This window comes from Trichoderma reesei, assembly GCF_000167675.1.
Source record: "Trichoderma reesei QM6a unplaced genomic scaffold TRIREscaffold_7, whole genome shotgun sequence".
Classification (NCBI taxonomy): domain Eukaryota; kingdom Fungi; phylum Ascomycota; class Sordariomycetes; order Hypocreales; family Hypocreaceae; genus Trichoderma; species Trichoderma reesei.
In genome coordinates, this window is record NW_006711154.1 from 1 (window position 1) to 20,117 (window position 20,117).

The 20,117-nt window shown below is 49.6% G+C and overlaps 5 protein-coding genes across 5 annotated transcripts; 1 reads left to right on the forward strand and 4 right to left on the reverse strand.

Annotated features, from left to right (window-relative positions):
* Window positions 1-4,866: 4,866 nt before the first annotated feature.
* Window positions 4,867-6,162, reverse strand: TRIREDRAFT_121285 (uncharacterized protein; the record flags this gene model as incomplete). The annotated part of the gene is made up of 3 exons (XM_006964559.1): window positions 4,867-4,898; window positions 4,961-5,388; window positions 5,486-6,162. The coding sequence occupies 3 exons, from the start codon at window positions 6,160-6,162 to the stop codon at window positions 4,885-4,887; spliced, it is 1,119 nt and encodes a 372-aa protein (XP_006964621.1). The 3' UTR covers window positions 4,867-4,884.
* A 2,034-nt stretch (window positions 6,163-8,196) lies between these two features.
* On the reverse strand, window positions 8,197-10,005 carry TRIREDRAFT_59944 (calcineurin; the record flags this gene model as incomplete). The annotated part of the gene is made up of 3 exons (XM_006964560.1): window positions 8,197-9,114; window positions 9,203-9,792; window positions 9,960-10,005. 3 exons carry the CDS (start codon window positions 10,003-10,005, stop codon window positions 8,197-8,199), a joined length of 1,554 nt encoding a protein of 517 aa, XP_006964622.1.
* Window positions 10,006-11,800: 1,795 nt separating this feature from the next.
* On the reverse strand, window positions 11,801-12,923 carry TRIREDRAFT_60033 (uncharacterized protein; the record flags this gene model as incomplete). The annotated part of the gene is made up of 4 exons (XM_006964561.1): window positions 11,801-11,915; window positions 11,984-12,116; window positions 12,220-12,603; window positions 12,689-12,923. The coding sequence occupies 4 exons, from the start codon at window positions 12,921-12,923 to the stop codon at window positions 11,801-11,803; spliced, it is 867 nt and encodes a 288-aa protein (XP_006964623.1).
* A 1,472-nt stretch (window positions 12,924-14,395) lies between these two features.
* Window positions 14,396-15,862, reverse strand: TRIREDRAFT_60232 (uncharacterized protein; the record flags this gene model as incomplete). Its single annotated transcript, XM_006964562.1, has 7 exons — window positions 14,396-14,481; window positions 14,575-14,646; window positions 14,707-15,307; window positions 15,363-15,468; window positions 15,531-15,618; window positions 15,671-15,731; window positions 15,797-15,862. Coding segments are annotated over 7 exons (1,080 nt in total), but the record flags the coding sequence as incomplete, so codon positions are not given.
* Window positions 15,863-17,264: 1,402 nt separating this feature from the next.
* On the forward strand, window positions 17,265-19,448 carry TRIREDRAFT_106205 (uncharacterized protein; the record flags this gene model as incomplete). Its single annotated transcript, XM_006964378.1, has 1 exon — window positions 17,265-19,448. One exon carries the CDS (start codon window positions 17,265-17,267, stop codon window positions 19,446-19,448), a length of 2,184 nt encoding a protein of 727 aa, XP_006964440.1.
* Window positions 19,449-20,117: the final 669 nt, after the last annotated feature.

A 20,117-nucleotide genomic window follows, 5' to 3' on the forward strand; every position in this document is an offset into this window, starting at 1 on the left:
TTTGTGATGATTAGTTTAGCTAAGTTTATTTTTATTTTAGGAATTATTATGCTATTATAAATATATAGTATAGCCTTAGTATTTATATATTTTAAAGGTTAATTATAACCTTTATTAATCCTTTTTTAAGATTTTTATATATATTAGTGTTTTTTTATATTATTTTATTAATATCCTTTTATATAAGGATCTTTTTTATAAATCCTTTTTTAATTAATTTACTATATGCTAGGGATTTATTATATTTTATAGTTTTATTAATTAAAAGGTAAAGTAAAGTTTTAAAAAAGATCTTTAATTTAAAAGTATTAAATTAATACCTATAGTTATATTTTATATTATTAAGATCTTATAATTTATATCTTTTATAAAGTCCTTCTTTTATTTATTATTTAAATTATTCTTATTTAGTAAATTCTTTATATTTATAATAAATATAAATATCTTTAATTTTAATTATATTAAAGTTTAAAATTTTATTATTTTTAAATTCCTTATTTATTAGCTAAGTAATAAAAGTATTAATGCTTTTTTTATTTTTAGGTTTTTTTAAAAAATAACCTAATTCTTTTTTATTATTAAAGTAGATTTTATATATATTATTATAGTATATTATTTAGTTAAAATATTTATAGTTTATAATAAGTATTATTATATTAATATTTTTCTTATTTTATAATTTTAAAATAAGTAATTATTTCTTATTATTATTTTTCTTAAAGCTGCAGCAGTATTTCTTAATATATCCCTTTTTTTTATAATTATAATATTTAATATTTTATTTATTTTATTTCTTTTAGTTAATAGTATTAAGGTTTATTAGTTTAGGTTTTTTATTATTATATATTATAAAGTTATACTTTTTTTTATAATTTACTATATTTCCTTATTAAAATATCTTTTAATTACTATATTTCTTTACACTTTATTCTTTTTATTATTTATATAATTAATTATTAATTTAAATAGCTTTTTTAAAAAAGGCTTTAAATATTTTAAAAAGTTTATTTTATATAAGTTTATCCTTTACTTTAAATTTTAGCCTTTAATAATAAAAAACCCTTTTTAATATATTATTTATATTTATTTTAGCACTAATTTAAATAAATTCTGCAGTAAACTTTAAGTATAACCCTTTCTGCTTAAGGTTAAGGAGCTAATTTTTAGCTTTCTTCTTTTTATTTATAGCTTTAAAAATATCTTTAACTTATTATTTAAAGTGCTTATAGCTATTATATATTACTATAATATTTACCTTATATATATTAATATTATTAATAATAGCTTTAAAATCCTATTAGTAAGGTTTAAACTAGTTTTTAATAGCTTTTTTTAATTAAAAAGCAGTAATTTATACCTTTATCTTATTTATTAAAATAGTTATAAAAAAGTACTTAAAGTATATTTTTATATTTATAAAAAATGCTTTAATTTTCCTTATATTTTTATTATATATAGCTAGTATTAGTAGCTTAATAATTTTTTTAAGTTATTTCTTTTAGTATAAAGCTAGTATATTAATAGCTAGTAGTGCTTATTAATTTAATTAAGCTTTTAAAGCTATAATTATATTCTACTATTAGGCTTATTCTTAAGTTAATTATTAAATTAAGTTTTTAAAAATTATAAGTTATTAAAATACTATATTTTTTACTATATTTTAAGTAGTATTATTAAGTTTTATATTTTTATAAGTTATTATATTAACTTATTATAATTACTTATTTTTATTTTAAAGTAATACTTTTTTAATTAATATTACCTTAAAAGTTTAAGGTAACTTCTTAAATAAAAGTTATTATTATATAATAAACTAGGTTTTTATAATTAGTAAAAATACTATTTTTTAAAAAATAAACTATTTAAGTAAATAGCTTTAATAAAAGAGCTATTTAAGTTTATACTAGTAAAAAGTTAAGTTAATACTTAAGGTATATATAATTATATAGCTAGTTAATATATTTATATAATAAATATTTAGGTTTTAATTTATTTATATTATAAATACTATTAAGTAATAATAACTAGCTATTTAAACTATTTAAATAAGTAATATAAATATAACTTATATATCTAGTTATCTTAATATCCTTAATATACTTAATTATTAAGTTTATTAAGTTATCCTTAATATACTTAATAGTTAATTCTATTAAGTAGCTCCTGATTGGCTAAACAGTCTGATATTTATCCAGTGCCGCCTACTAAGGGTGGCCTATTATCGCAACCATAAGGCTGGGTCGTGACATAATACTTAAAAAGAAAGGGGTGGACAAACGCCCTCGTCCAACTTATACAACTCTTTCGGCACGCCACTGGCGGCATTTTGCCTGGTCCGACCTTGACACAAAACGGCTTCAAAGAACAATGCAGTGGCATCCAGAGAGGAGAAAAAAAATCTGGCCATGAGAGTGATTAAAAGGTCATGATCAAAATTGCAGTATGTGTGATGCAACAACACTATAAAATCATCTCCACAAACAATCAAACTGCCCACAAATGGGGAAGTCTACTTTGAGATATTCTATGAGCTGGTAGATAAGAGCAACATGAATTTCAAGGGGTGCTTGGTGTGTCAGAAATATAGAAGAAGAAAAAAAAAGAAGAAGAAAAAAACCTGGTGAACTACAAGGAATGAGATGAAGAATAAAGTTTATGGTCCCGGAGTTTAGAGCATGCGTCCTGGTATCACACGAGGGAAAGAAGTCGGGTTGAATCCTGAACATACGGAAACCTGGCACAATATGACTACAGCACTGCAGTGCAAGAAGCTCTCTTGCGTCAACAGCAAGGCAAATACGTGCAAGATTCGGCACAGAATATAGGTGCAATCATATCGCTTCTTACTAAAGCATCACGCCCTGAAACTGCTTCACACATCAGAGGACGTACGGCTCTCTCCAACAAGACGGGGGCGGATTAAGCATGTGAGCACGACAAGCGAAACCGAAAGGCCCCAGGCCTCTAGGACGTACCTCTCTTCCGATTAAATTCTCTCTCTGGCTGGAGGCTCGTTAAACGTGATGCAGTGGACATGTGGGATCAAGCAGGTTCTCTTCTTCACTGTTTGGGGCAAGCCCAAGCAGCAATGAAAAGGGGGGCGTCGTCGAGTCGGGTTGTCGTCGAGTCGGGTTGTCGTCGAGTCGGGTTGTCGTCGAGTCGGGTTGTCGTTGTTTCGAGGTCGTCGTCATCGTGTCGCCGTCGTCGTGCCAAGATCGAGATCGTGTCGTCGAGATCGTGTCGTCCAACTTGGAGTCATCGTCGATTCGAGTTCGTCGTCGTCGTTTTCGTCACCGAGGGGTTTATCGTCGTTCGTCGTTGTCGATTCGAGGTCGTCGTCGTTGTCGATTCGAGTTTGTCATCATCGTCGTTCGTCGTCGGGGTCGTTCGTCGTCGGGGTCGTTCGTCGTCGAGTCGTCGGGGTCGTTCGTCGTCGAGTCGTCGGGGTCGTTCGTCGTTGAGTCGTCGGGTCGTTCGTCGTTGAGTCGTCGAGGTCGTGGTCATGGATTCGGGGTCGTCGTCGTGGATTCGAGGTGTCGAGATCGTCGTCGTCGTCGTCGTGTCTCGGGGAGTCTGTCCTGTCTCGGCTTGTCAGCATATCCCTCACGGCATGTCGAGCAATGTCAGTCTTTCTCACCTTCCATGCCTCCAAGAGGCATCAGCAAACGAGATGGGGCTCAATATCTCCCCCGTGGCATGAGGAGCGAGCCACCTGCTACACAAGCACCGAGCTGGCACAACCCCAGCACGAGCAGGCGTCGCCCCGGAGGCCGGCGAGGGCCAGGCCTCGAGGGAGAGTCCCTGCACGCGCCGGAGTCGTCTGCCGCTCCAGGTGCCTGTGCGGGCGCAGGTGGGATCTCCTCATGCCACGTGTCGCTCAGTCTCAGCTGCTTTTGACCATCGAGGATATCACGGAGCCGAAGTTCGATGATTGCCCGGGCATCTGGAGCACTTGAGGCGGCAAGCACCGAGCTGGCACAACCTCAGCGCGTGCAGGCGTCGCCCCGGAGGCCTGGCCCCAGGGGGGAGTCCCTGCGCGCGGTGAGGCTGCGTTGCCGCTCAAGGTACTTACCGCCTCAAGATGCGTCCAGATGCCGCAGGCAACCGATCGAATTCGACTCGTGATACCCTGATGGGCAAAAGCAGCTGAGAGGAGCGAGTTGGGGAAGAAAAGAAAGGACCGGAACGAGGGGGGAACGCTGACCCCTTATATATTTTCTGCTTCAGGCACTATGGACCATTGTTGAGAGACCCAGGAGCCTCAACTCATTCGGGCTCTTCTCTTTTCTGTCAATGTTTCCGGCCAAGGACTCAACAACTAGAGTCTTCTCTCACCACGACCAGTAAACCAACAGGAAACTCTCCGTTACGGCTGGTTTCCGGGAAGAAGTCAGCAAAGTCAAATATCTGCTGGACCAGCTACTGGTCAGGAGAGTGTACGAGTTGGCATCGGAGACTATGCTTGCGGATAGGGTCAGTCCTAGTCATCTTCTTGGAAACATGTCGAGCATTGTTGGGAGGTCATCTGAAGCATCTTTCGTACAAGAACAGCTCAACACCTCTTAATCTGTGCGCCCCAAACTTACTTTGACCGCTTGCTGGTCAGCCAAACGCAGAAAGTGTATCAGTTATCAAAGGCTCGGGAATATAATACAATCATCTAGCTGTCTTTGCACACCTCGGTCAGACGAGACACAGCCATAGAGTTCCCAAAACCCAACAAGCGCACTGAGTCAATTCTCCATCAAGCAATTTTGATCATTAGTAGAAAGTCTCGAATCAAAACCAATCTTAAGCAAGCAATTCGCTTCAAGTCCACACCGGAAACCCAAATCCCAAAGCAGCAAAAACGAAAAAGGGGGGGAACCCTATCTCAGCCTCCCCTCAAGTCTTTGGATCTACACACAGTCAGTAACAGAGACCCTTGTCCATCAGACATCACCACCTCACCCAAACTCACCTATGCAAATGGCATTCGGCTTGTCATGCTTCTGATGACACCACACATACACCCTCCTGAACGGATCCGACGACTCGGGCTGCTTGCGCTGGCTGCACAGCCACCCGACCATGCCCTTGCTGGTGGCATTCGTGCAGAAAGTAATGCAGCAGTCCGTCAGCGCCGGCAGCCAGACGTAGCTGTGCGCCTCGAAGCCCAGGTCGGTGCCGCCCTCGTCGTCGATGACGGCCGTGGCGTTGCCGAGGAACTTGTTGGCGGCAAAGGCCTGGAAGGCAAAGGTGTTGGCCGAGGTGGTCTGGTTGTTGAGGAAGGTTGGCGTAGGGGAGGAAGAGGCTGATGAAGTCGTCGAGGATGTTGATGTTCTGCTGCTGCTGCTGCTGCTGCTGGTCGTCGAGCTTGGCGATGGAGAGGTTGATGTTGGCGGGCCGCTGAGAGAGTAAGAGTCAGTATTATGAGTACGCTTTAGTTTGTTTCGTCGATGAGACTTTTTTTTTTTCTTCTGCATCTGGTGAAAGAAACCCTCACCTGCTGGTCGTCGCAGCTTCGTCCACAGAAGATGCCCCCCCTTTGTCCTTCTTCGAGGCCAGTCCTCCCCCAACGCCACCCCCTACCGCCGCAGCCACCACCAACGCAAGCACAATCCCAACCAGGATCCAAAACGTCTTCTTCCTCAACCCCAAGATCCTCTTCTCGGCACCTTTCCCTGCTGTCCCCGCTCCCTCAACATCGACTCTCGTCCCATCGGGCGTCACCTCATACGGACTGCCCCCCGCCACGGCAATCTTGGTCGTGTCCATGTCCTTGGGGATCACCGTCTGCGGCGCGGAATCGCCCTCGAGGTACTTGCGCTTGTACTCGGCCTCGAGGCGGGACAGGGCTTGGGGCGTCTCGTCCGGCATCACCACTTCCGGCAGGCCCTCGTCGTGGGCGGGATACATGCCCATGGTAGGTCCGTAGCCAGAACTGATTGTCGACGACGGACTGGCTGCTCGCTCGACGGGAGGCGGAGAGAGAGGAGGAGAAGTAGCGGTACCGGCAGCAGCAGCAGCAGGAGGAGGAGGAGGAGAGTCAGGAGGAGGAGGAGAGTCAGGAGGAGGAGGAGAGATCAGCTGGCGCTCGTCTTCCGGCGGCGACTGCTTCTGTGCGGCTCCGTCTTGGCCTTTATGCTGGCGCTCGCCGGGTCCATCTTGTGCCGGATCCATAGTAAGAAATATAGTAGTGAAGATGGACAGATCAGACACCTAGTGTGATATTCGGGACGGTGACGAGTCAAAAGGAGGAGACGGACGAAAGCTTCTCGTCAAAACGGACGGGGGGGGCTCCCCAAGCTAAATCACCACCAACCTTGGATAAGAACAGCCCAATTCGACTGGACTAGTCATGAAGAACAGGGTCCTCGTCTGCAGTTTATACCAGCCCAGGACATGGCCAAGACCAATCTCCAGACGAATCCTCAGCCGCCTCATCCTGTCCTTTTCTCCCCTCGGCCGCAACTCCGCTCGAGCCTTTCTTCAAATGTTCTAAATCGAATCCTGTCCTCCTCCTCCTCCCCCCCATGCATGTCTAAGTTGTTAGCTCAGGACGTCCGTCTGCACATCATTTCCCCAAAGGAAACTGACTCAAAAGGGTGGAAATGAACACTGAAGCAAAAAGTCGTGATAGGTCCAAGCTGCCGGGTCACGCCTTTAGTTCCAGCCTTAACCCAGCTCTTGGCTATTAGTATGTACCTATTAACACACACTCATCGTAATTGTACCTCCCTTTACGACCAACTACTACCGCAAAGCAATGACAAGGATTCTCCAGCTCACAAGATGCTCAATCTTCTGTAAACGATCCCTGACTTGCCGAAAATGGCATCGCAGCCTCTGCGCCGTGTTTCATCGCGCCGTTGTCGCACACGTTGCCCTCCTTGGACGAACCTGAGGGGCCGTAAGACGGGCAAAATATTGCCCGGGGCATTACTAGGTAGTACTATCACAAGCCAAACCAGACCAGACCAATGGACGGGACGGGACGAAACAGAAGCATTTCTGACAACCGTCAAAGTTGCAGATCATTGTGTCTTGAATTCTTCGTGTTCTGTATCATCTGTCTGATCACATGCCTGGTTGCCTACACTCCTTGATTCATGCCGGATATCATTGTCAAAGTCTAGAACTCGTCCAAACTCTGTTTAGCAGATACTAGTAATAGTAGTATCCAGTCTTCATTTCCCTAGTCTCGAGACAATTTTCTATCCTCATCAACTTTTCAACACAACTACCCACGTTCACAATCATAAACCACAAACATCAGCCCTCAAAATCCCCAAAGATCTCCGCGCTTGGCAAAGAGAGAAAACCGCCCCCAAGCCTCGCCTAGATCCAGAGATGACAAGGGGGCAACATCAGCTCGTCCCCCGATCCTGGGACTCTCGAGAAAGGATCCGCACTCCTGGCACAGCCTCTGAGACTTCTTGACACGGGCATCATTGCTGACCCCAATCGGTCGTAAGCGCAAAATCCTCTTTTTTTTTTCAGCCGCATTGCAACGTCAATCGTAAGAAATTAGAACAGGCGCAAAAAAAAAAAAAAAGCATGAATTTAAACCTATCATGGGCGGGCCTCTCCCCCCCCTCCTCATCAACAATCAGGGGCCCCATCGTCAACGCTCGCGTGACAGCGGACCCCTATCCTACGTACCAACATATACCTGGTATACTCCTAGTACTAGCAGACTGTTACAACAAGAGGAAAACAAAGACGAGATACAAGTATATCAGAAGCATCGCCGCAGCATGGGATGGTTGACACCTCCGCGCAACGACCTTTGAGCACTGCACGCCTTTGCTTCACAAACACAGCGAAATCACATCATGGAAATGCAATGTCATCGCTTCCACTATCCTCACCCATCCAATGACCCCCACTCTCCCATCGCCAAACCAACCCCGACTCTTTTTTGCTCTAGCCAAAGCCTAGTCTTTGATTCATAATATAACGTTCAAAATGGAGAGGAAAGCAAGATGAGATCGATGATATGGGTAACATGAAAGCATCAAGTCATCGACTCCATTCAAGAGGGAGCTCGCAATTGCCAGTCCGTATCCCAAATCCTTCTAAATCCCATTGTCGCTGCGAAACTTTGCTGAAAATCCCATTGCCCTTTCATGATCTGTTCTTGCGGTCACTAAAAACGTCCAAAAAATTGTCAGTCTCCCGACACAGCAGCGACTTCGTGCCGAAGGGTACCACTTACGTGCTGAGTCTCCGGGACAGCTGGTGCAGCTTCTTGTCATTATCCGCCTCCTCCGCCGCCTTCTGCAGGGCGATTGCCCTCTCCTCCTCCTGATGCTTAACCACTTCCTCGTGGGTCGGGGGAAGATGCTCGTTCTGCAAGTCGACTTTTCTGGCATCCTCAAATGAGCTAATGGCATTCTTGATACCTTCGGCGCCGAGCATAAGGGTGCCGGCGGGCAGTCTTCCTCCCGAGACGGTCTTGAGCTCCGTCACACGCTCTGACTCCTCTCGCAGAACCTGGAAGACGCGCGACATGCGGCCGATGGCCAGAATCTTGTTCTTGATCGCCCTGCGCTTGAACTCGATGGAGTTGGGGTCCTCCAGAGCACTAGCAGTGGACGGCGAGCTGGGCCCGGGGGACTGTGACGACGGCGTCTCCTCCTTGAGCTCTTCCTCCGAGCACGTGCTCAGGATGGCAATGAGCATGTCGGTAATCTTTTCACCCACGAACGGCAGCGACCAGGTGAAGACGTCCATAAAGTTGGGCAGCCAGTAAGGGTGGGGCGTGCAGTTGAACTGTCGAATGTTCATGACATTGTTCTCGTACTTGAGCACAGCCGCCTTGTTGTTGTAGACGTCGAGATAGTTTGGCGCCGAGAAGATGGTCATGACACTGGGGAAGCCCGTCGTCCGCGTCTTGCGGTACATTCTGTAACCGGCATCCTGGGCTTCGTGGGCACGAATCACCGACAGCAGGTTGTTCTTTTCGAGGAACGCACAGGCGGCGTGATATGAGAAAAAGTACGAACAACCACGCACGTGGTTGTGCAAAAAGAAGTCGCTCGACTTTTCCTGCCCAAAGTCTTCGAGCGGATCGGCCCAAAGGATATCGCACATGAGGCCCTGGGTCGGCGGCTCCCTGAATCGATCAATCTGCATTGTTGTGTTAGCCAGCCTCGGTAGTTGAGCGGGACGAATTCCTCCACGCATGTCCTTGGTCTTCAGCAGCGGGATATCTTACACTTCTCAGGTCGTCGAGTGTGTGCAGTTCGGGACTCAGACCACCGTGGATACACAAAAACTGCTTGTTCATAACGGCAGCCAGGGGAAGACAGCAGAATGACTCCATGCAGGCTTCGTACACGGCCTCGGAATACTTGTGCTTGCACTCCAGCTTAAAGGTGAAGTAGTCAGTCAGGTGGCGACACTCGTGGTTGCCTCGCAGCAGCCACAACGTCTTGGGGTAGTGGATCTTGAGGGACCACAGGTAGAGAACGCATTCGATGCTAAAGTATCCTCGATCGACGTAGTCGCCGAGGAAGAGATATCGCGTCTCGGCAGGGTCGCCTCCGACCTCGAACAGCTTCATCAGGTCGTAGTACTGGCCGTGGACGTCGCCGCAGACGGTGATGGGGGCGTCCATCTCGAGCAGGTTGGGCTCGGCACGCAGGAGCTCGGTACCCTTCTTAATGATCCACAGCGCCTGCTCCTCGGTAAGTCGGCCCTCGCGGTAGAAGTGCTGCTTGAGAAAGTTGATGTCGGGCTTTTCCTTCTTGTCGTCTTCGAAGAACTGCTCGTCCGTAGGCTTGAACATGGCCGGCGCCTGGACATCTGTAGACGGGCGGTGCCGCGAGCCGTCAGCGAAGCCATACTGGGGACGTTGCGTGTGCCTTTTGGTGGGCGGCGAATCCGACAAGCAGCCTCCCCATATCGACGACAGCCGCGGGGTAGCTGAGAGAAAGACGCCGACACAAAGCACAGGGTGCAGCCAGACGTACCTTTGCACACTCGCTCGAGCGTGCTGACCTGGTTGCCATCCTCCATCATGTGGATGGTGAAGTCGATCTCGGGCAGCGGCTTCTTCTCCTGAATTGCGCGGATGGCATTGTCGACCTGGGCGGTCCGTCGAGGAGCCTGCTCGGCGTGGTCGCCTTCGGAGTCCATGGCGGGCAACTAGGTAGGTAGGTAGAAGGCTGGAGAGTTGGGAGAAGACCTAGAGGCTCGAGGGAAAGGAGAGGAGAGGCGCGATGGTTTCGGGGGCCTTTTTGGGGGTTTTAAGGGACCAGGACCTGGAGGCCGTCGGGAGATTCTGCGGTCGAAGAGGCCCAGGAGCGTGGCGGGTAGCGGTGAGGGGCGACAAGCAGCAGGCCTGCAGCTGGCGGTTCGGACGCTGGGGGCGAGGCAAGTCTCGTGGGCAGCGGGAGACAGAGAGATTCGACGTGACGGAGAGCCGAGTCGCGGTGTCGAGACGAGAAATCGGAGCGCTGGCGAGGCAGAGGCGAGATCCCTGGGTGCAGTGGTGGAGGCTGACAGGAGAAGAACCTAATGTTTGGGGAGCTGGCCATGGGGTAGGAGGCTGGCTGCTAACCTGCTAAGGCCTCTGCTAGGCCACATCCACGCCGCTAGGGGAACGGAGGTCGTGCCAACTTTAGCACCTGGAGCCCGCTGCTAGAGCCTGAAGCTTCCAGTCTGGCGTGCTGCTGGGCCTCGTACTGCTACCAGCAAAAGGCGAGGCCGAGCGGGACAAGTTGGTGTCTTTGGTACTTCTTTGTGTGTGGTTGTAAGCCTCGTGCTGCCCAATCACGGCGTCACATATTCGTGTTACAATGAGCGCTGATGGCTGTGATTCATACCTAGCCAACTACAGTCTCTTGCTACATATAGAGCATATCGTTACACATAAGTAACTCCTCTCCTACTCCCTACGAGGCATCCAGTGCTTCGTCTTGATGGCATCAGGGACTCTGTGACGATTCTCATGGCAGCCCAGGCTCTGGAGTGCGCCACCCAGTCAAGCCAAATAAAGGGGCGGGGAGGCGCGACATGGATTCATTGACATCACCCGCCACCATCTCAGGCTTCAACTTGAGTCCTACCGTGAATCAGATTAGAGACTCCATCCTTTTGAACAACAACCGCCAGTCTCCTTGTTGTGTCTCTCACAACTGATTTCTCAAACAATGATCAAATTTACTCCTACACAGCTGTAGCACCGAGGCAAACGGTTGGGTTGCTCCCTTCATGTTGCTTTTTATCAGGTACCAACTGAAGCTGCCCCTCCTTTTGCCATGCGTTTTGCAAAGTCTCCTGGCATTGGACCAGCGGAAAACGGAGCCCAGCAGAAGGTCCCTTCATGCTCATTGTGTGCTCCCGCTGCAGCCCCGCCTTCCATTCCGCCGCCGGACCCTGAAGATTTCGAGACTTGATGCTTGTTTGGGCGGCATTGATGATGTAAGCCTCGAAATGGAGAAGCTCGCATCGCTGCTGTTCCATGTCTTTATGTTAGGCAATTGGTGTTGAAGCAATCATCAATTGAACCCGATCCCACCGACTTTGTGCACGATGTATTGATCAAACGACAAGTAGCGCATCATGAAACAGGTATCTGTGACATTTGGCTGATGAACTCGAACTTATATCATTGTGCTTCATTTTGCCTTGATCTCCAAGACGCCAAAGTATGTAATACGCAGCAAATCTACCTGTATCTTATCCTCTATTGCAACACCATCATGTATCATGTCCTCTTTCACATCCTTGGTCTACCTCTTTCTGTTGCTTTTTCTCCCCTTCTTGTTCTTTCTTTGTTTTGTATACATGTTGATCGATCAGGAACCCCTCATGGCAGGCTGTAGCCGCCATCCACAATCATATCCAGACCCGTGGTGTAGGAGCTCGCATCGCTGGCCAGGTAAAGATATGCGCCCTTGAGCTCGCCGACACGACCCTCGCGACTGTACAGGCACAAACATGTCAGTACCTACACAAACGCAGTGGACAAGCAATTCCTGCTGCAACTTACCCCATGACAATCTTGTCCTTCCACAGCGTCTTGGTCTCCGGGGGCACAAAGTTGGAGATTTCGGTAATGATGTATCCGGGAGACACGGTGTTGACGCGGGCAAAGCCCGTCCACTCGACCGCCAGACTCTTGCCTACAAAACAGCCACCTGCGTGTCAGTCTCTCTACTACCATTGAAATTCATCCACAGCCAAAAAACTGTGTGTTATCATTATCATCATCATCCCTCAACTTACAGAAATGAATCACGGCGGCCTTGGAGCTGTTGTACACGGCCTGCAGCTGCGGCACATTGACGATGCTGCCGCTCATCGACGCCGTCGCGATGAAGCTGCCGGCGATGAAGTTGTCCAGGGGCTTCCCGTCAATCGTCGTGCCCTCCTCCTTCTGGCGGCGGAAGTGGGCGCCGGCGCTCTTGGCGCACCACATGACGCCGTCGACGTTGACGGACATGACGTTGCGCGCCGACTCGACGGAGCCGTCGATGAAGGCGCCCTCGGTCCATGTGATGCCCGAGTTGGCGACGAAGACGTCGAGGCGGCCGTTGAACTCCTTGATGATCTCGGTGATGGCCTTGTCGACGGCTTCGGCCGAAGTCACGTTGACCTGGTACGCCTTGCCTATGCATTGTGCGTACAAACCGTTAGCCAACAGCTCTCCTCAAACTTATTGGAATAAAAAAAGAACACCGAATTGGACACGCACACTTGACGCCGTATGTCTTGGCAATGTCCTCGGCCGAGGTCACGGCCTGCTTGTTGCTGTTGTACCAGATGGCCACATTGGCTCCGGCCTCTGCGAATGCCTGGGCCACGGCCAGCCCGATGCCCGCACCCGCACCCGAGACTATCGCCGTTCGGCCCTTGAGCGAGAACAGGGGCAACACTCGCTCGACATTGGGGACGGCGGCGTTGTCGTGCGGAAAGGCGCCGTTCTTCATCTGTGTCATCTTGGCTGAGGTTCGGTTTGGAGATTGGCGTAGAAACGAGGGTCGGAGATCAAGAAAGAACGAAGTCGGTCGAAATCAAGATGCCTGCGAGTGAATGGGGGGGTTATCAAGGAGTGCTGGACAAAGCGACACCATCACCAGTAACACATGCTGCGGGGGAGAGAGAGACAACCTGGACTGGACGCTCCTTTATAACAATATAGGTACTGTACGCTGCCATGCAGTGGCATGTCACCGCCGGAACAGAAGCCACTGCCTTCCCACGGCGGGACCGTCTCTGCAGGTGCGACATTTACGTCCATTTGGCCAAGTTGACGCGCTCCAATGTCGACTCGTTATCCTGGCTCTGGTCTCGATGCTGGACCTCGTCACTCCTCCTCCCGGCTCCAGCTGGGCCCCCATGTGGGGATGCGCTGTCAACGGGGTCACCCCACGTTGGAGTTCTGGAGCCTATCGCCGTATGTATCTTCCAACATGCAGTATCAAGGTGCCTGTCTGAAGATTGTGCAAGTCTTGTCGTATGGATCAGAGATAGGCCAGCTCGTCTCAGATTAGAGGTCATTTGCTGGTGAGGTTATTCTGGCAAGATGCTTGTTGACTGATTGGCTTACACAAATCTGTACCTCATCTCCAGCAACCTCACAGCCCTGCTAATCTACAGTCTGGTACTACAGTACATGTACCTTAGTCTAATATCACTTCAAGATGCTCATCAACTGCTTCTTTCGGCACCCCTCTGTGCCTGAGTCGAGATCCCAAGCTATCATTGATCTCTCCTCCCACCTCTTTTATCCGCACCAACAACAAGCAACAAACTCGCCAGTGGTGGGAGCCGCTTGTTGGGCCGCGCCAGCCCGATTGCCTAGCTAGCTAGAAGCTTCCTAGCGGGATCCATTTCCGCCCTCTTTATGCGATCTCGGACTTTGTTTTTCATTGCATAGGTAGGTAATAGGTAATAGTAGTACTATTTCGGTCGAGGAGTTGAGGCTGGAGAACCCACGTCATCGACACTTGTTGGCTGTGGGGGTGGGGGATGCTTTACTACCTACTCAGTAGTACATAGGTAGGTGAGGATAGTATTCGTCTTCCCTATCAGGAGTTGAAGACTGAAGAAATTGAGTCGATTCAATGCGGGATGGAGGAAAGAATCACGGAGACTGCAAATTGAATATATACACACATTGAATGAATACGAACACTATTTAGGTCGGTGGTATGGTGATGGACGTCGCATTTGTGTGCGCATCGTTGTTTCACACGTGTGCTCATATTTGCTGTCTGTTCCTGTTGTGCGACTTCTCGGTGAGCTAGCTGCACGGGAATCTCTCATCTGAACCGACCGTCTCTTAGCGGACAGCATTTCTTATTCAAGGCTTATCATCGTTTCACTATCTATCAATCATTCGCCCAACTCTAGTACGGGTCTGGCACCAATTGAGCCTGTATATACGATAGTCCAATCGTTACCGCAGTTGCATGTTCGAGGCAATTACATCCTCACGCGGAAAATTGGTCAATTTCCAGCGTGAGACAAAGTCATCTCGACTGACTATTCCACACCATTCATTAGTCGTGGCTCCCATCGCAATGTGCAAGACAGCCACACAATATGGCCAATAAATAGTTGTAGAAAAAGACTCACTATAGGCACCGCAGATGCGCCGCAATCCCTCGAATGCGCTTCTCCCGTGGAGCACTCGCCAGTTATCAAAGACTTGACAGTGTCAGTATTTGAATCTGATCAAAGTCATTCAAGGACAATCCATCCACTTACTTAGGACTCGGCCGGGCTCCAGCTGGAACCAGTATTCGTGATCTTTCCGCTTCAGTATCGCATTCCATTTTCGTGCCGCTTCGTACCACGCATCAACGTCGACATCCAAGGGGACAACACCGCGATCATCGTTGTTCCATCGGATCCTGTGCAGCTTGTCACCGCTGACCTCAATCACGGGGTATGCCATGTCCGGTGCAATCGCCACTCCCTGATTGCCGCTTGCATGCCATGGGAGCTTGACGCTGCGCAGTATCTCAAAGTCTTCTGGCGACTCTCTCCTCAGGGTCTCGGCAGCATAAAACCCATCCACCAGCAGTGATTGTCCACCCAAGACCTCGGAAGCGGGCTTGTTCGTGGGCGGTGTATGGGACAGCAGGTGGAATGCTTGTAGTCCGGCAGGCTCTGTAAAGTATGTCGTGTCCGTGTGTGCTGGGAGGGCCAGATTGGTGTAGGCCGTATCAGCAAGGGCCAGATCGGGGATGAAGTCGTAGAAGCCGCCGTAATGAGTGTTTCGAATGGGGCCAATGCTTTCGAGGAGCTTCTCCGTGTCTTCTGGAGTCTTGGGAGAGTTGACGACGAAACAGAACCCGTATTGGCGCTACTTATGGTGAGCTTTTTGTCATTGGAACATGGAGATTGCAGCATGCACAAACAATCTTGCTGGTCAGCTCGGCCATCCCCGTGGAAGAGCCGCTGCTCATGACATTCTCAAAGTCGACCTCTGGGGGAGCTGAGGATATGGCTGCGCCCCATAAGCTCCTCTCGCTGAGATGCAAGTCAGGCGTCTGGATATATACCGTGAGTCTTATGAGGCAACTTACTCTTGGTTTAAGAGCTCCTTAGGTTGGGTACTCTGGACATTGCTACGCAGCCAAGACCAAGTATAGTGGCTTCTATGAGAGTCCGACCCTGGCGGATGTTAATGAAAGTCATGGCGCGCGTAGTACAAAGGCGAGCGTACACAATATGTCAACACCTTCAGCCTTGGCCGAAATCTCCGTAGGCGAAATGTCCTTGGGTATCTGCAAGCATGTCAATACGAGCACTCCGTGTACCAGCACCGGCGACTGCTTTGGCCAATAGTTACCGCAAAGGTGTCAAAGTTGCGCTGCAGAGTATCCTGGTTTACGCACTGAGCGCAACGGCAGTTGTCGCTACACGGAGAGATTCGTCGGTTAGGGCAAGGCTATTCCATGCTTGATGCTGTCATGTGTAACATGTGAGTGAGTGCACGCACCGAAGCCATAACTTGGACCTTGTAGCACGTGTTAGTGTTTGGGGAGTTCGTAGTAGTAGCTGATGATACAGAGATAGGTAGGTAGGTAGTTACAATTCAGCTTTGACTGATAATCCAGACTCGGTGCTCTGGAAGACGAGCCCTTTGGAGCTTGTCCCGAGCGTTGTCGCATAGAATCGTGGTCGTGGGAGAGCAGCCGAGGCTTGCCGAAGGATGAGGCTACATGCATGCGTGCTGTGGCCTCTAATGCGGCCAACGCTGGAGCTGGAGCACGTTAAATGAGTTATGGTGAAAGGTCAAATTGGGGAGGAAGAGAGTGTGCGACCAACCTCAATACCCGGCCTCTGGATAAGAAAGACATGACTTATAATCGGCAATGAGAGCAAATGACAAGTAAGTAGGAACGGATAACAGCCAAGAGAGGGCATGTCTCGAGACTCGTTCCACCAATTGGGGGGAATACCTCAGCGGTGGCATGGCTCGGGTGGGATCCCTTGTAGTTCGCTGTGTTATGTAATACACCCAGTGAACCTCTCCTTGGTTATTAATTACTATGTAGTAGTCTTTTGCCTTCATTCTTGTCCAAGCCGCTGTTCGCTGTGGCGCCATGCACCCGATCTGCAGCTTTGATGTTGTGCAATCAATGTCCGCGGGTCGCATTCGAGGCCAGTTCCTCACCATGCTCTAGACGACAGCCCTGCAGATTCCAGAGTCCAGAGGCACTTAGGCATCTGTTGCGGGTGGTGTTTGCGCGGCAAGCTGCTCCAATCCTACCTGCATGGTTCATGCATGCCGTCTGCAAACGTGCGCCTGTTTTGCCACGTGAAGAAAGACGGGTTGACGCCAGGCGCTATTAAGTAGCTGGCACGAGCGCACCACTAGAAACAATTGAATTTGCAGCTCTGACCGGACCTCTCTCATGAAGAGCTGCAGCTGGCAAGTCCAAGTCCAAGTTTGAATCGTCCAGCGCCTCTAATAAACAGAAGTTGGGCCCAAGTCGCTGCTTCTAGTCGTGCTTCGTGCTTCATATCAGTCGCCGATCCAGCAACAAGGCTCCTCTTTTATCGCTCTCTTCTTCTCTCCTCTTCTTCTTATCTTCCTCCTTCTGCAACCTGCCTTGACGGCTCTCCCAGCGAGGCGCCTTCGATCGCCACGGTTCTGAACCGCTTTTTTACTCGACAAAAACCAGTTGTACGCCTCCCTCCTGGTCATGGAAACATCGTCATCGAAGCGACGCCGCTGCACGATAGCCTAAAGTCCTGCGAGAACCCCCAAAGAGCGTTGGATACCGAGCAAAGGGAAAAGCAGCTCCTACAGCATGAATTCGCGACAGCGCGGGTTCGACACGTTTTACGACGACCAGGTCGCAGCCCGTCGCCAATTCTACGCGCGAGAGACTGCTGTGAATCGCATCAACGGCGTCGCCGTCCTCGTCACCGTCGCCGCCCTCCTGGTGACTCTGCTCGCCAAGTTCTACAGCCCCGACGGATCGCTCGAGGGCATCTTCTCGCTGCTCGGCACTTTCTTATGGGACGCGCTGGTATTTCTCACGCCTGCGCCGCTGCTGTTTGCGCTCGACGACTGGATGGACTCCTCCGCGACGCGACCGATGCGCGATACTACGAACCAGAGCAATCATGCGGCGAAGAGCGAGGCGATGCGGAGGGTCATGGGCCTGGACCGTCAAGATGGCGTCATGAACTCGGTGCTTCGCGCAAGAACAAGAGCGCTGTCCATGACGGGCAGTGTTCTGGGCCTCAAGACAGACTCGGACCGGCCGGCGGGACTCGGGAACCGAGATAATTCGTGCTACCAGAACAGCGTCCTGCAGGGGCTGGCTTCTCTGCAGTCGATGCCTGGCTACCTCTCAGCGTGCCTCAAGGGTCTGGAAGAGGCAGGGCATGCAGCTGATGGGAATGTGGCTCACACGCTGCGCGCGCTCATTGCAGATCTCAACAATGTTTCGAATAATGGGAAAACAATCTGGACGCCTTCTGTCCTCAAGTCGATGAATACTTGGACGCAACAAGACGCCCAAGAGTACTATAGCAAGGTTCTGGACGATGTCGAAAAGGCAGCGGCGTTGGCAGCCAAGAAGCTATCTGCTGAAAAACTCGCGGGATTGGAGTGTGGCGACTTCAGCAACACGGACGAAGGCTCGACTAGTGAACACAGCGACGACAGTGGCTACCAAAGTCAGTCACCAGGCTCGAGAGCGGACTCTATCAAAACTTTGCGGAACCCCTTGGAGGGCCTTCTGGCCCAGCGAGTGGCCTGCGTGCAGTGCGGCTACTCAGAAGGGCTGTCCATGATCCCATTCAACTGCCTGACTCTCAGCCTCGGTCTCGACAAGAATCACCACGATCTGTACGAACGACTAGATGCATACAGCAAACTCGAGGCTATCGAGGGAGTGGAGTGCCCGAAATGCACCCTGCTGAAAGCACAGAGACTCCTCACTAAGCTTGTGGAGAGAATGCGATCAGAGGGCGCGACCGACGATAAGCTGGGGGAGCCTCTACGAAGACTAGAAGCCGTCCAGCAGGCGCTTGAAGAAGACCAGTTCGACGAAGAGACAATCAGAGATCGCTGCAAAATCGCCGCACAAAGCAGAGTCAACGTGACAAAGACGAAGCAGATGGTGGTCGCGCGGCCGCCTCAGAGTCTGGCGGTCCACGTCAACCGATCCGTCTTTGACCCGTCAACCTTCAACATGATCAAGAACTCTGCGCCCGTGAACTTTCCGATGACGCTGGATCTGGGTCCATGGTGCCTGGGGAGTGCTGGATCCGCGAGGTCCGCAGACAAGGATGCCGCAGCTGACAAGATAGCCCAACACGCGGAGGAGCGCTGGCAACTGGATCCCATGACATCCATGGTCGCGGGAGACATGGGCGAATCGAGGCTGACGGGGCCCATCTACGAGCTGAGAGCGGTTGTGACGCATTACGGGCGGCATGAGAACGGGCACTACATCTGCTATCGGAAGTATCCGCCTCTCAAGTCGCAGAGCGCCGATCATGCAGATGACAAGGCCGTGGCCTCGCCTGGATGCCCGGCCGACAACAAGCCAGCCGAGCCGAGCGCGGAGGACGAGACAACGACAACAACAAATGATGAGAAGCCCAGTTACAATGACAGAGACTCGACTTGGTGGAGGCTAAGCGATCATAACGTGTCGCCAGTCAACGAAGAGACCGTCATGAATCTGTCGCCCGGCGTCTTCATGCTCTTCTACGAATGCGTCGACGCTTCCATGGTTTTGCATTGCGACGACGAAATCGAGGCGCCAAAGTCTGCGAACATTGCCTCGCCTGTCACGATGAACCAGGACGAAGGCAGAGCGCAGAATGGAGCCCCCACTACCCCGGCAGCAACGGCATCTTCAGGGACCGCTCGAGGCGAGACTATCCCTTCGACGGCGGCCGCTCTGGGGGCTGAGCAGTCGGAGGCGGCCTCTAGAGGCACTCCGGAGGCGGGAGATACATCCTCACCAACATGATTTGTTAGTCAACGACGCCCTATGGTTAAAACGGCATGGTTGTTGCAGTTTCTATACTCTCCGTCTTTTCTTCGTCTTATGATTGAATTGCATAGCGTTGGCGTTGGGTGCGGGATTCTGGAAAAAGCATTCATGATAGGATCTGGATTCCGGTTTGTACAACGCTAGGAGTACTTTTATTGGGATCGAGGGCGGATGCCCTCGCCTTGAATTGTCGTAGGACCAGATGAGGTCCATGCCAATAACCACTAGAATTGTATCAACACCAATTTCATACTTTCGCGGCTGAGAAACTGAAGGACAGTGACTTTTGAAGTGGTTCGACCCATATTAAACGGCGATGCCCGATCGTTGCACTGGATCCGTAACGGAAGAGGAGGCAGCACAGCCACGGGGGACTGCCAGCATGTGATATTCGGTACTCTCTCCCGTCATGAAGTGATCATCCGAGTAAGCGTCGGTCGTGCAAAAGATTTCAGCTCGTTTCGCGCTGAGACTCCCTCTCACTCGCCTCTCGTCATTGTTACGCCAAACACCTTTGTGCCACCCAGTGTCGATGGGAGACCTCGACTGCCTCTGTTGCTGCTAGTGGCGCCGTTTCAATGCTCATTTTCGCATTGTCCCAGGGCATGGCCGATCCACTGGTCTGGATAATTCCAAAATGGCAAT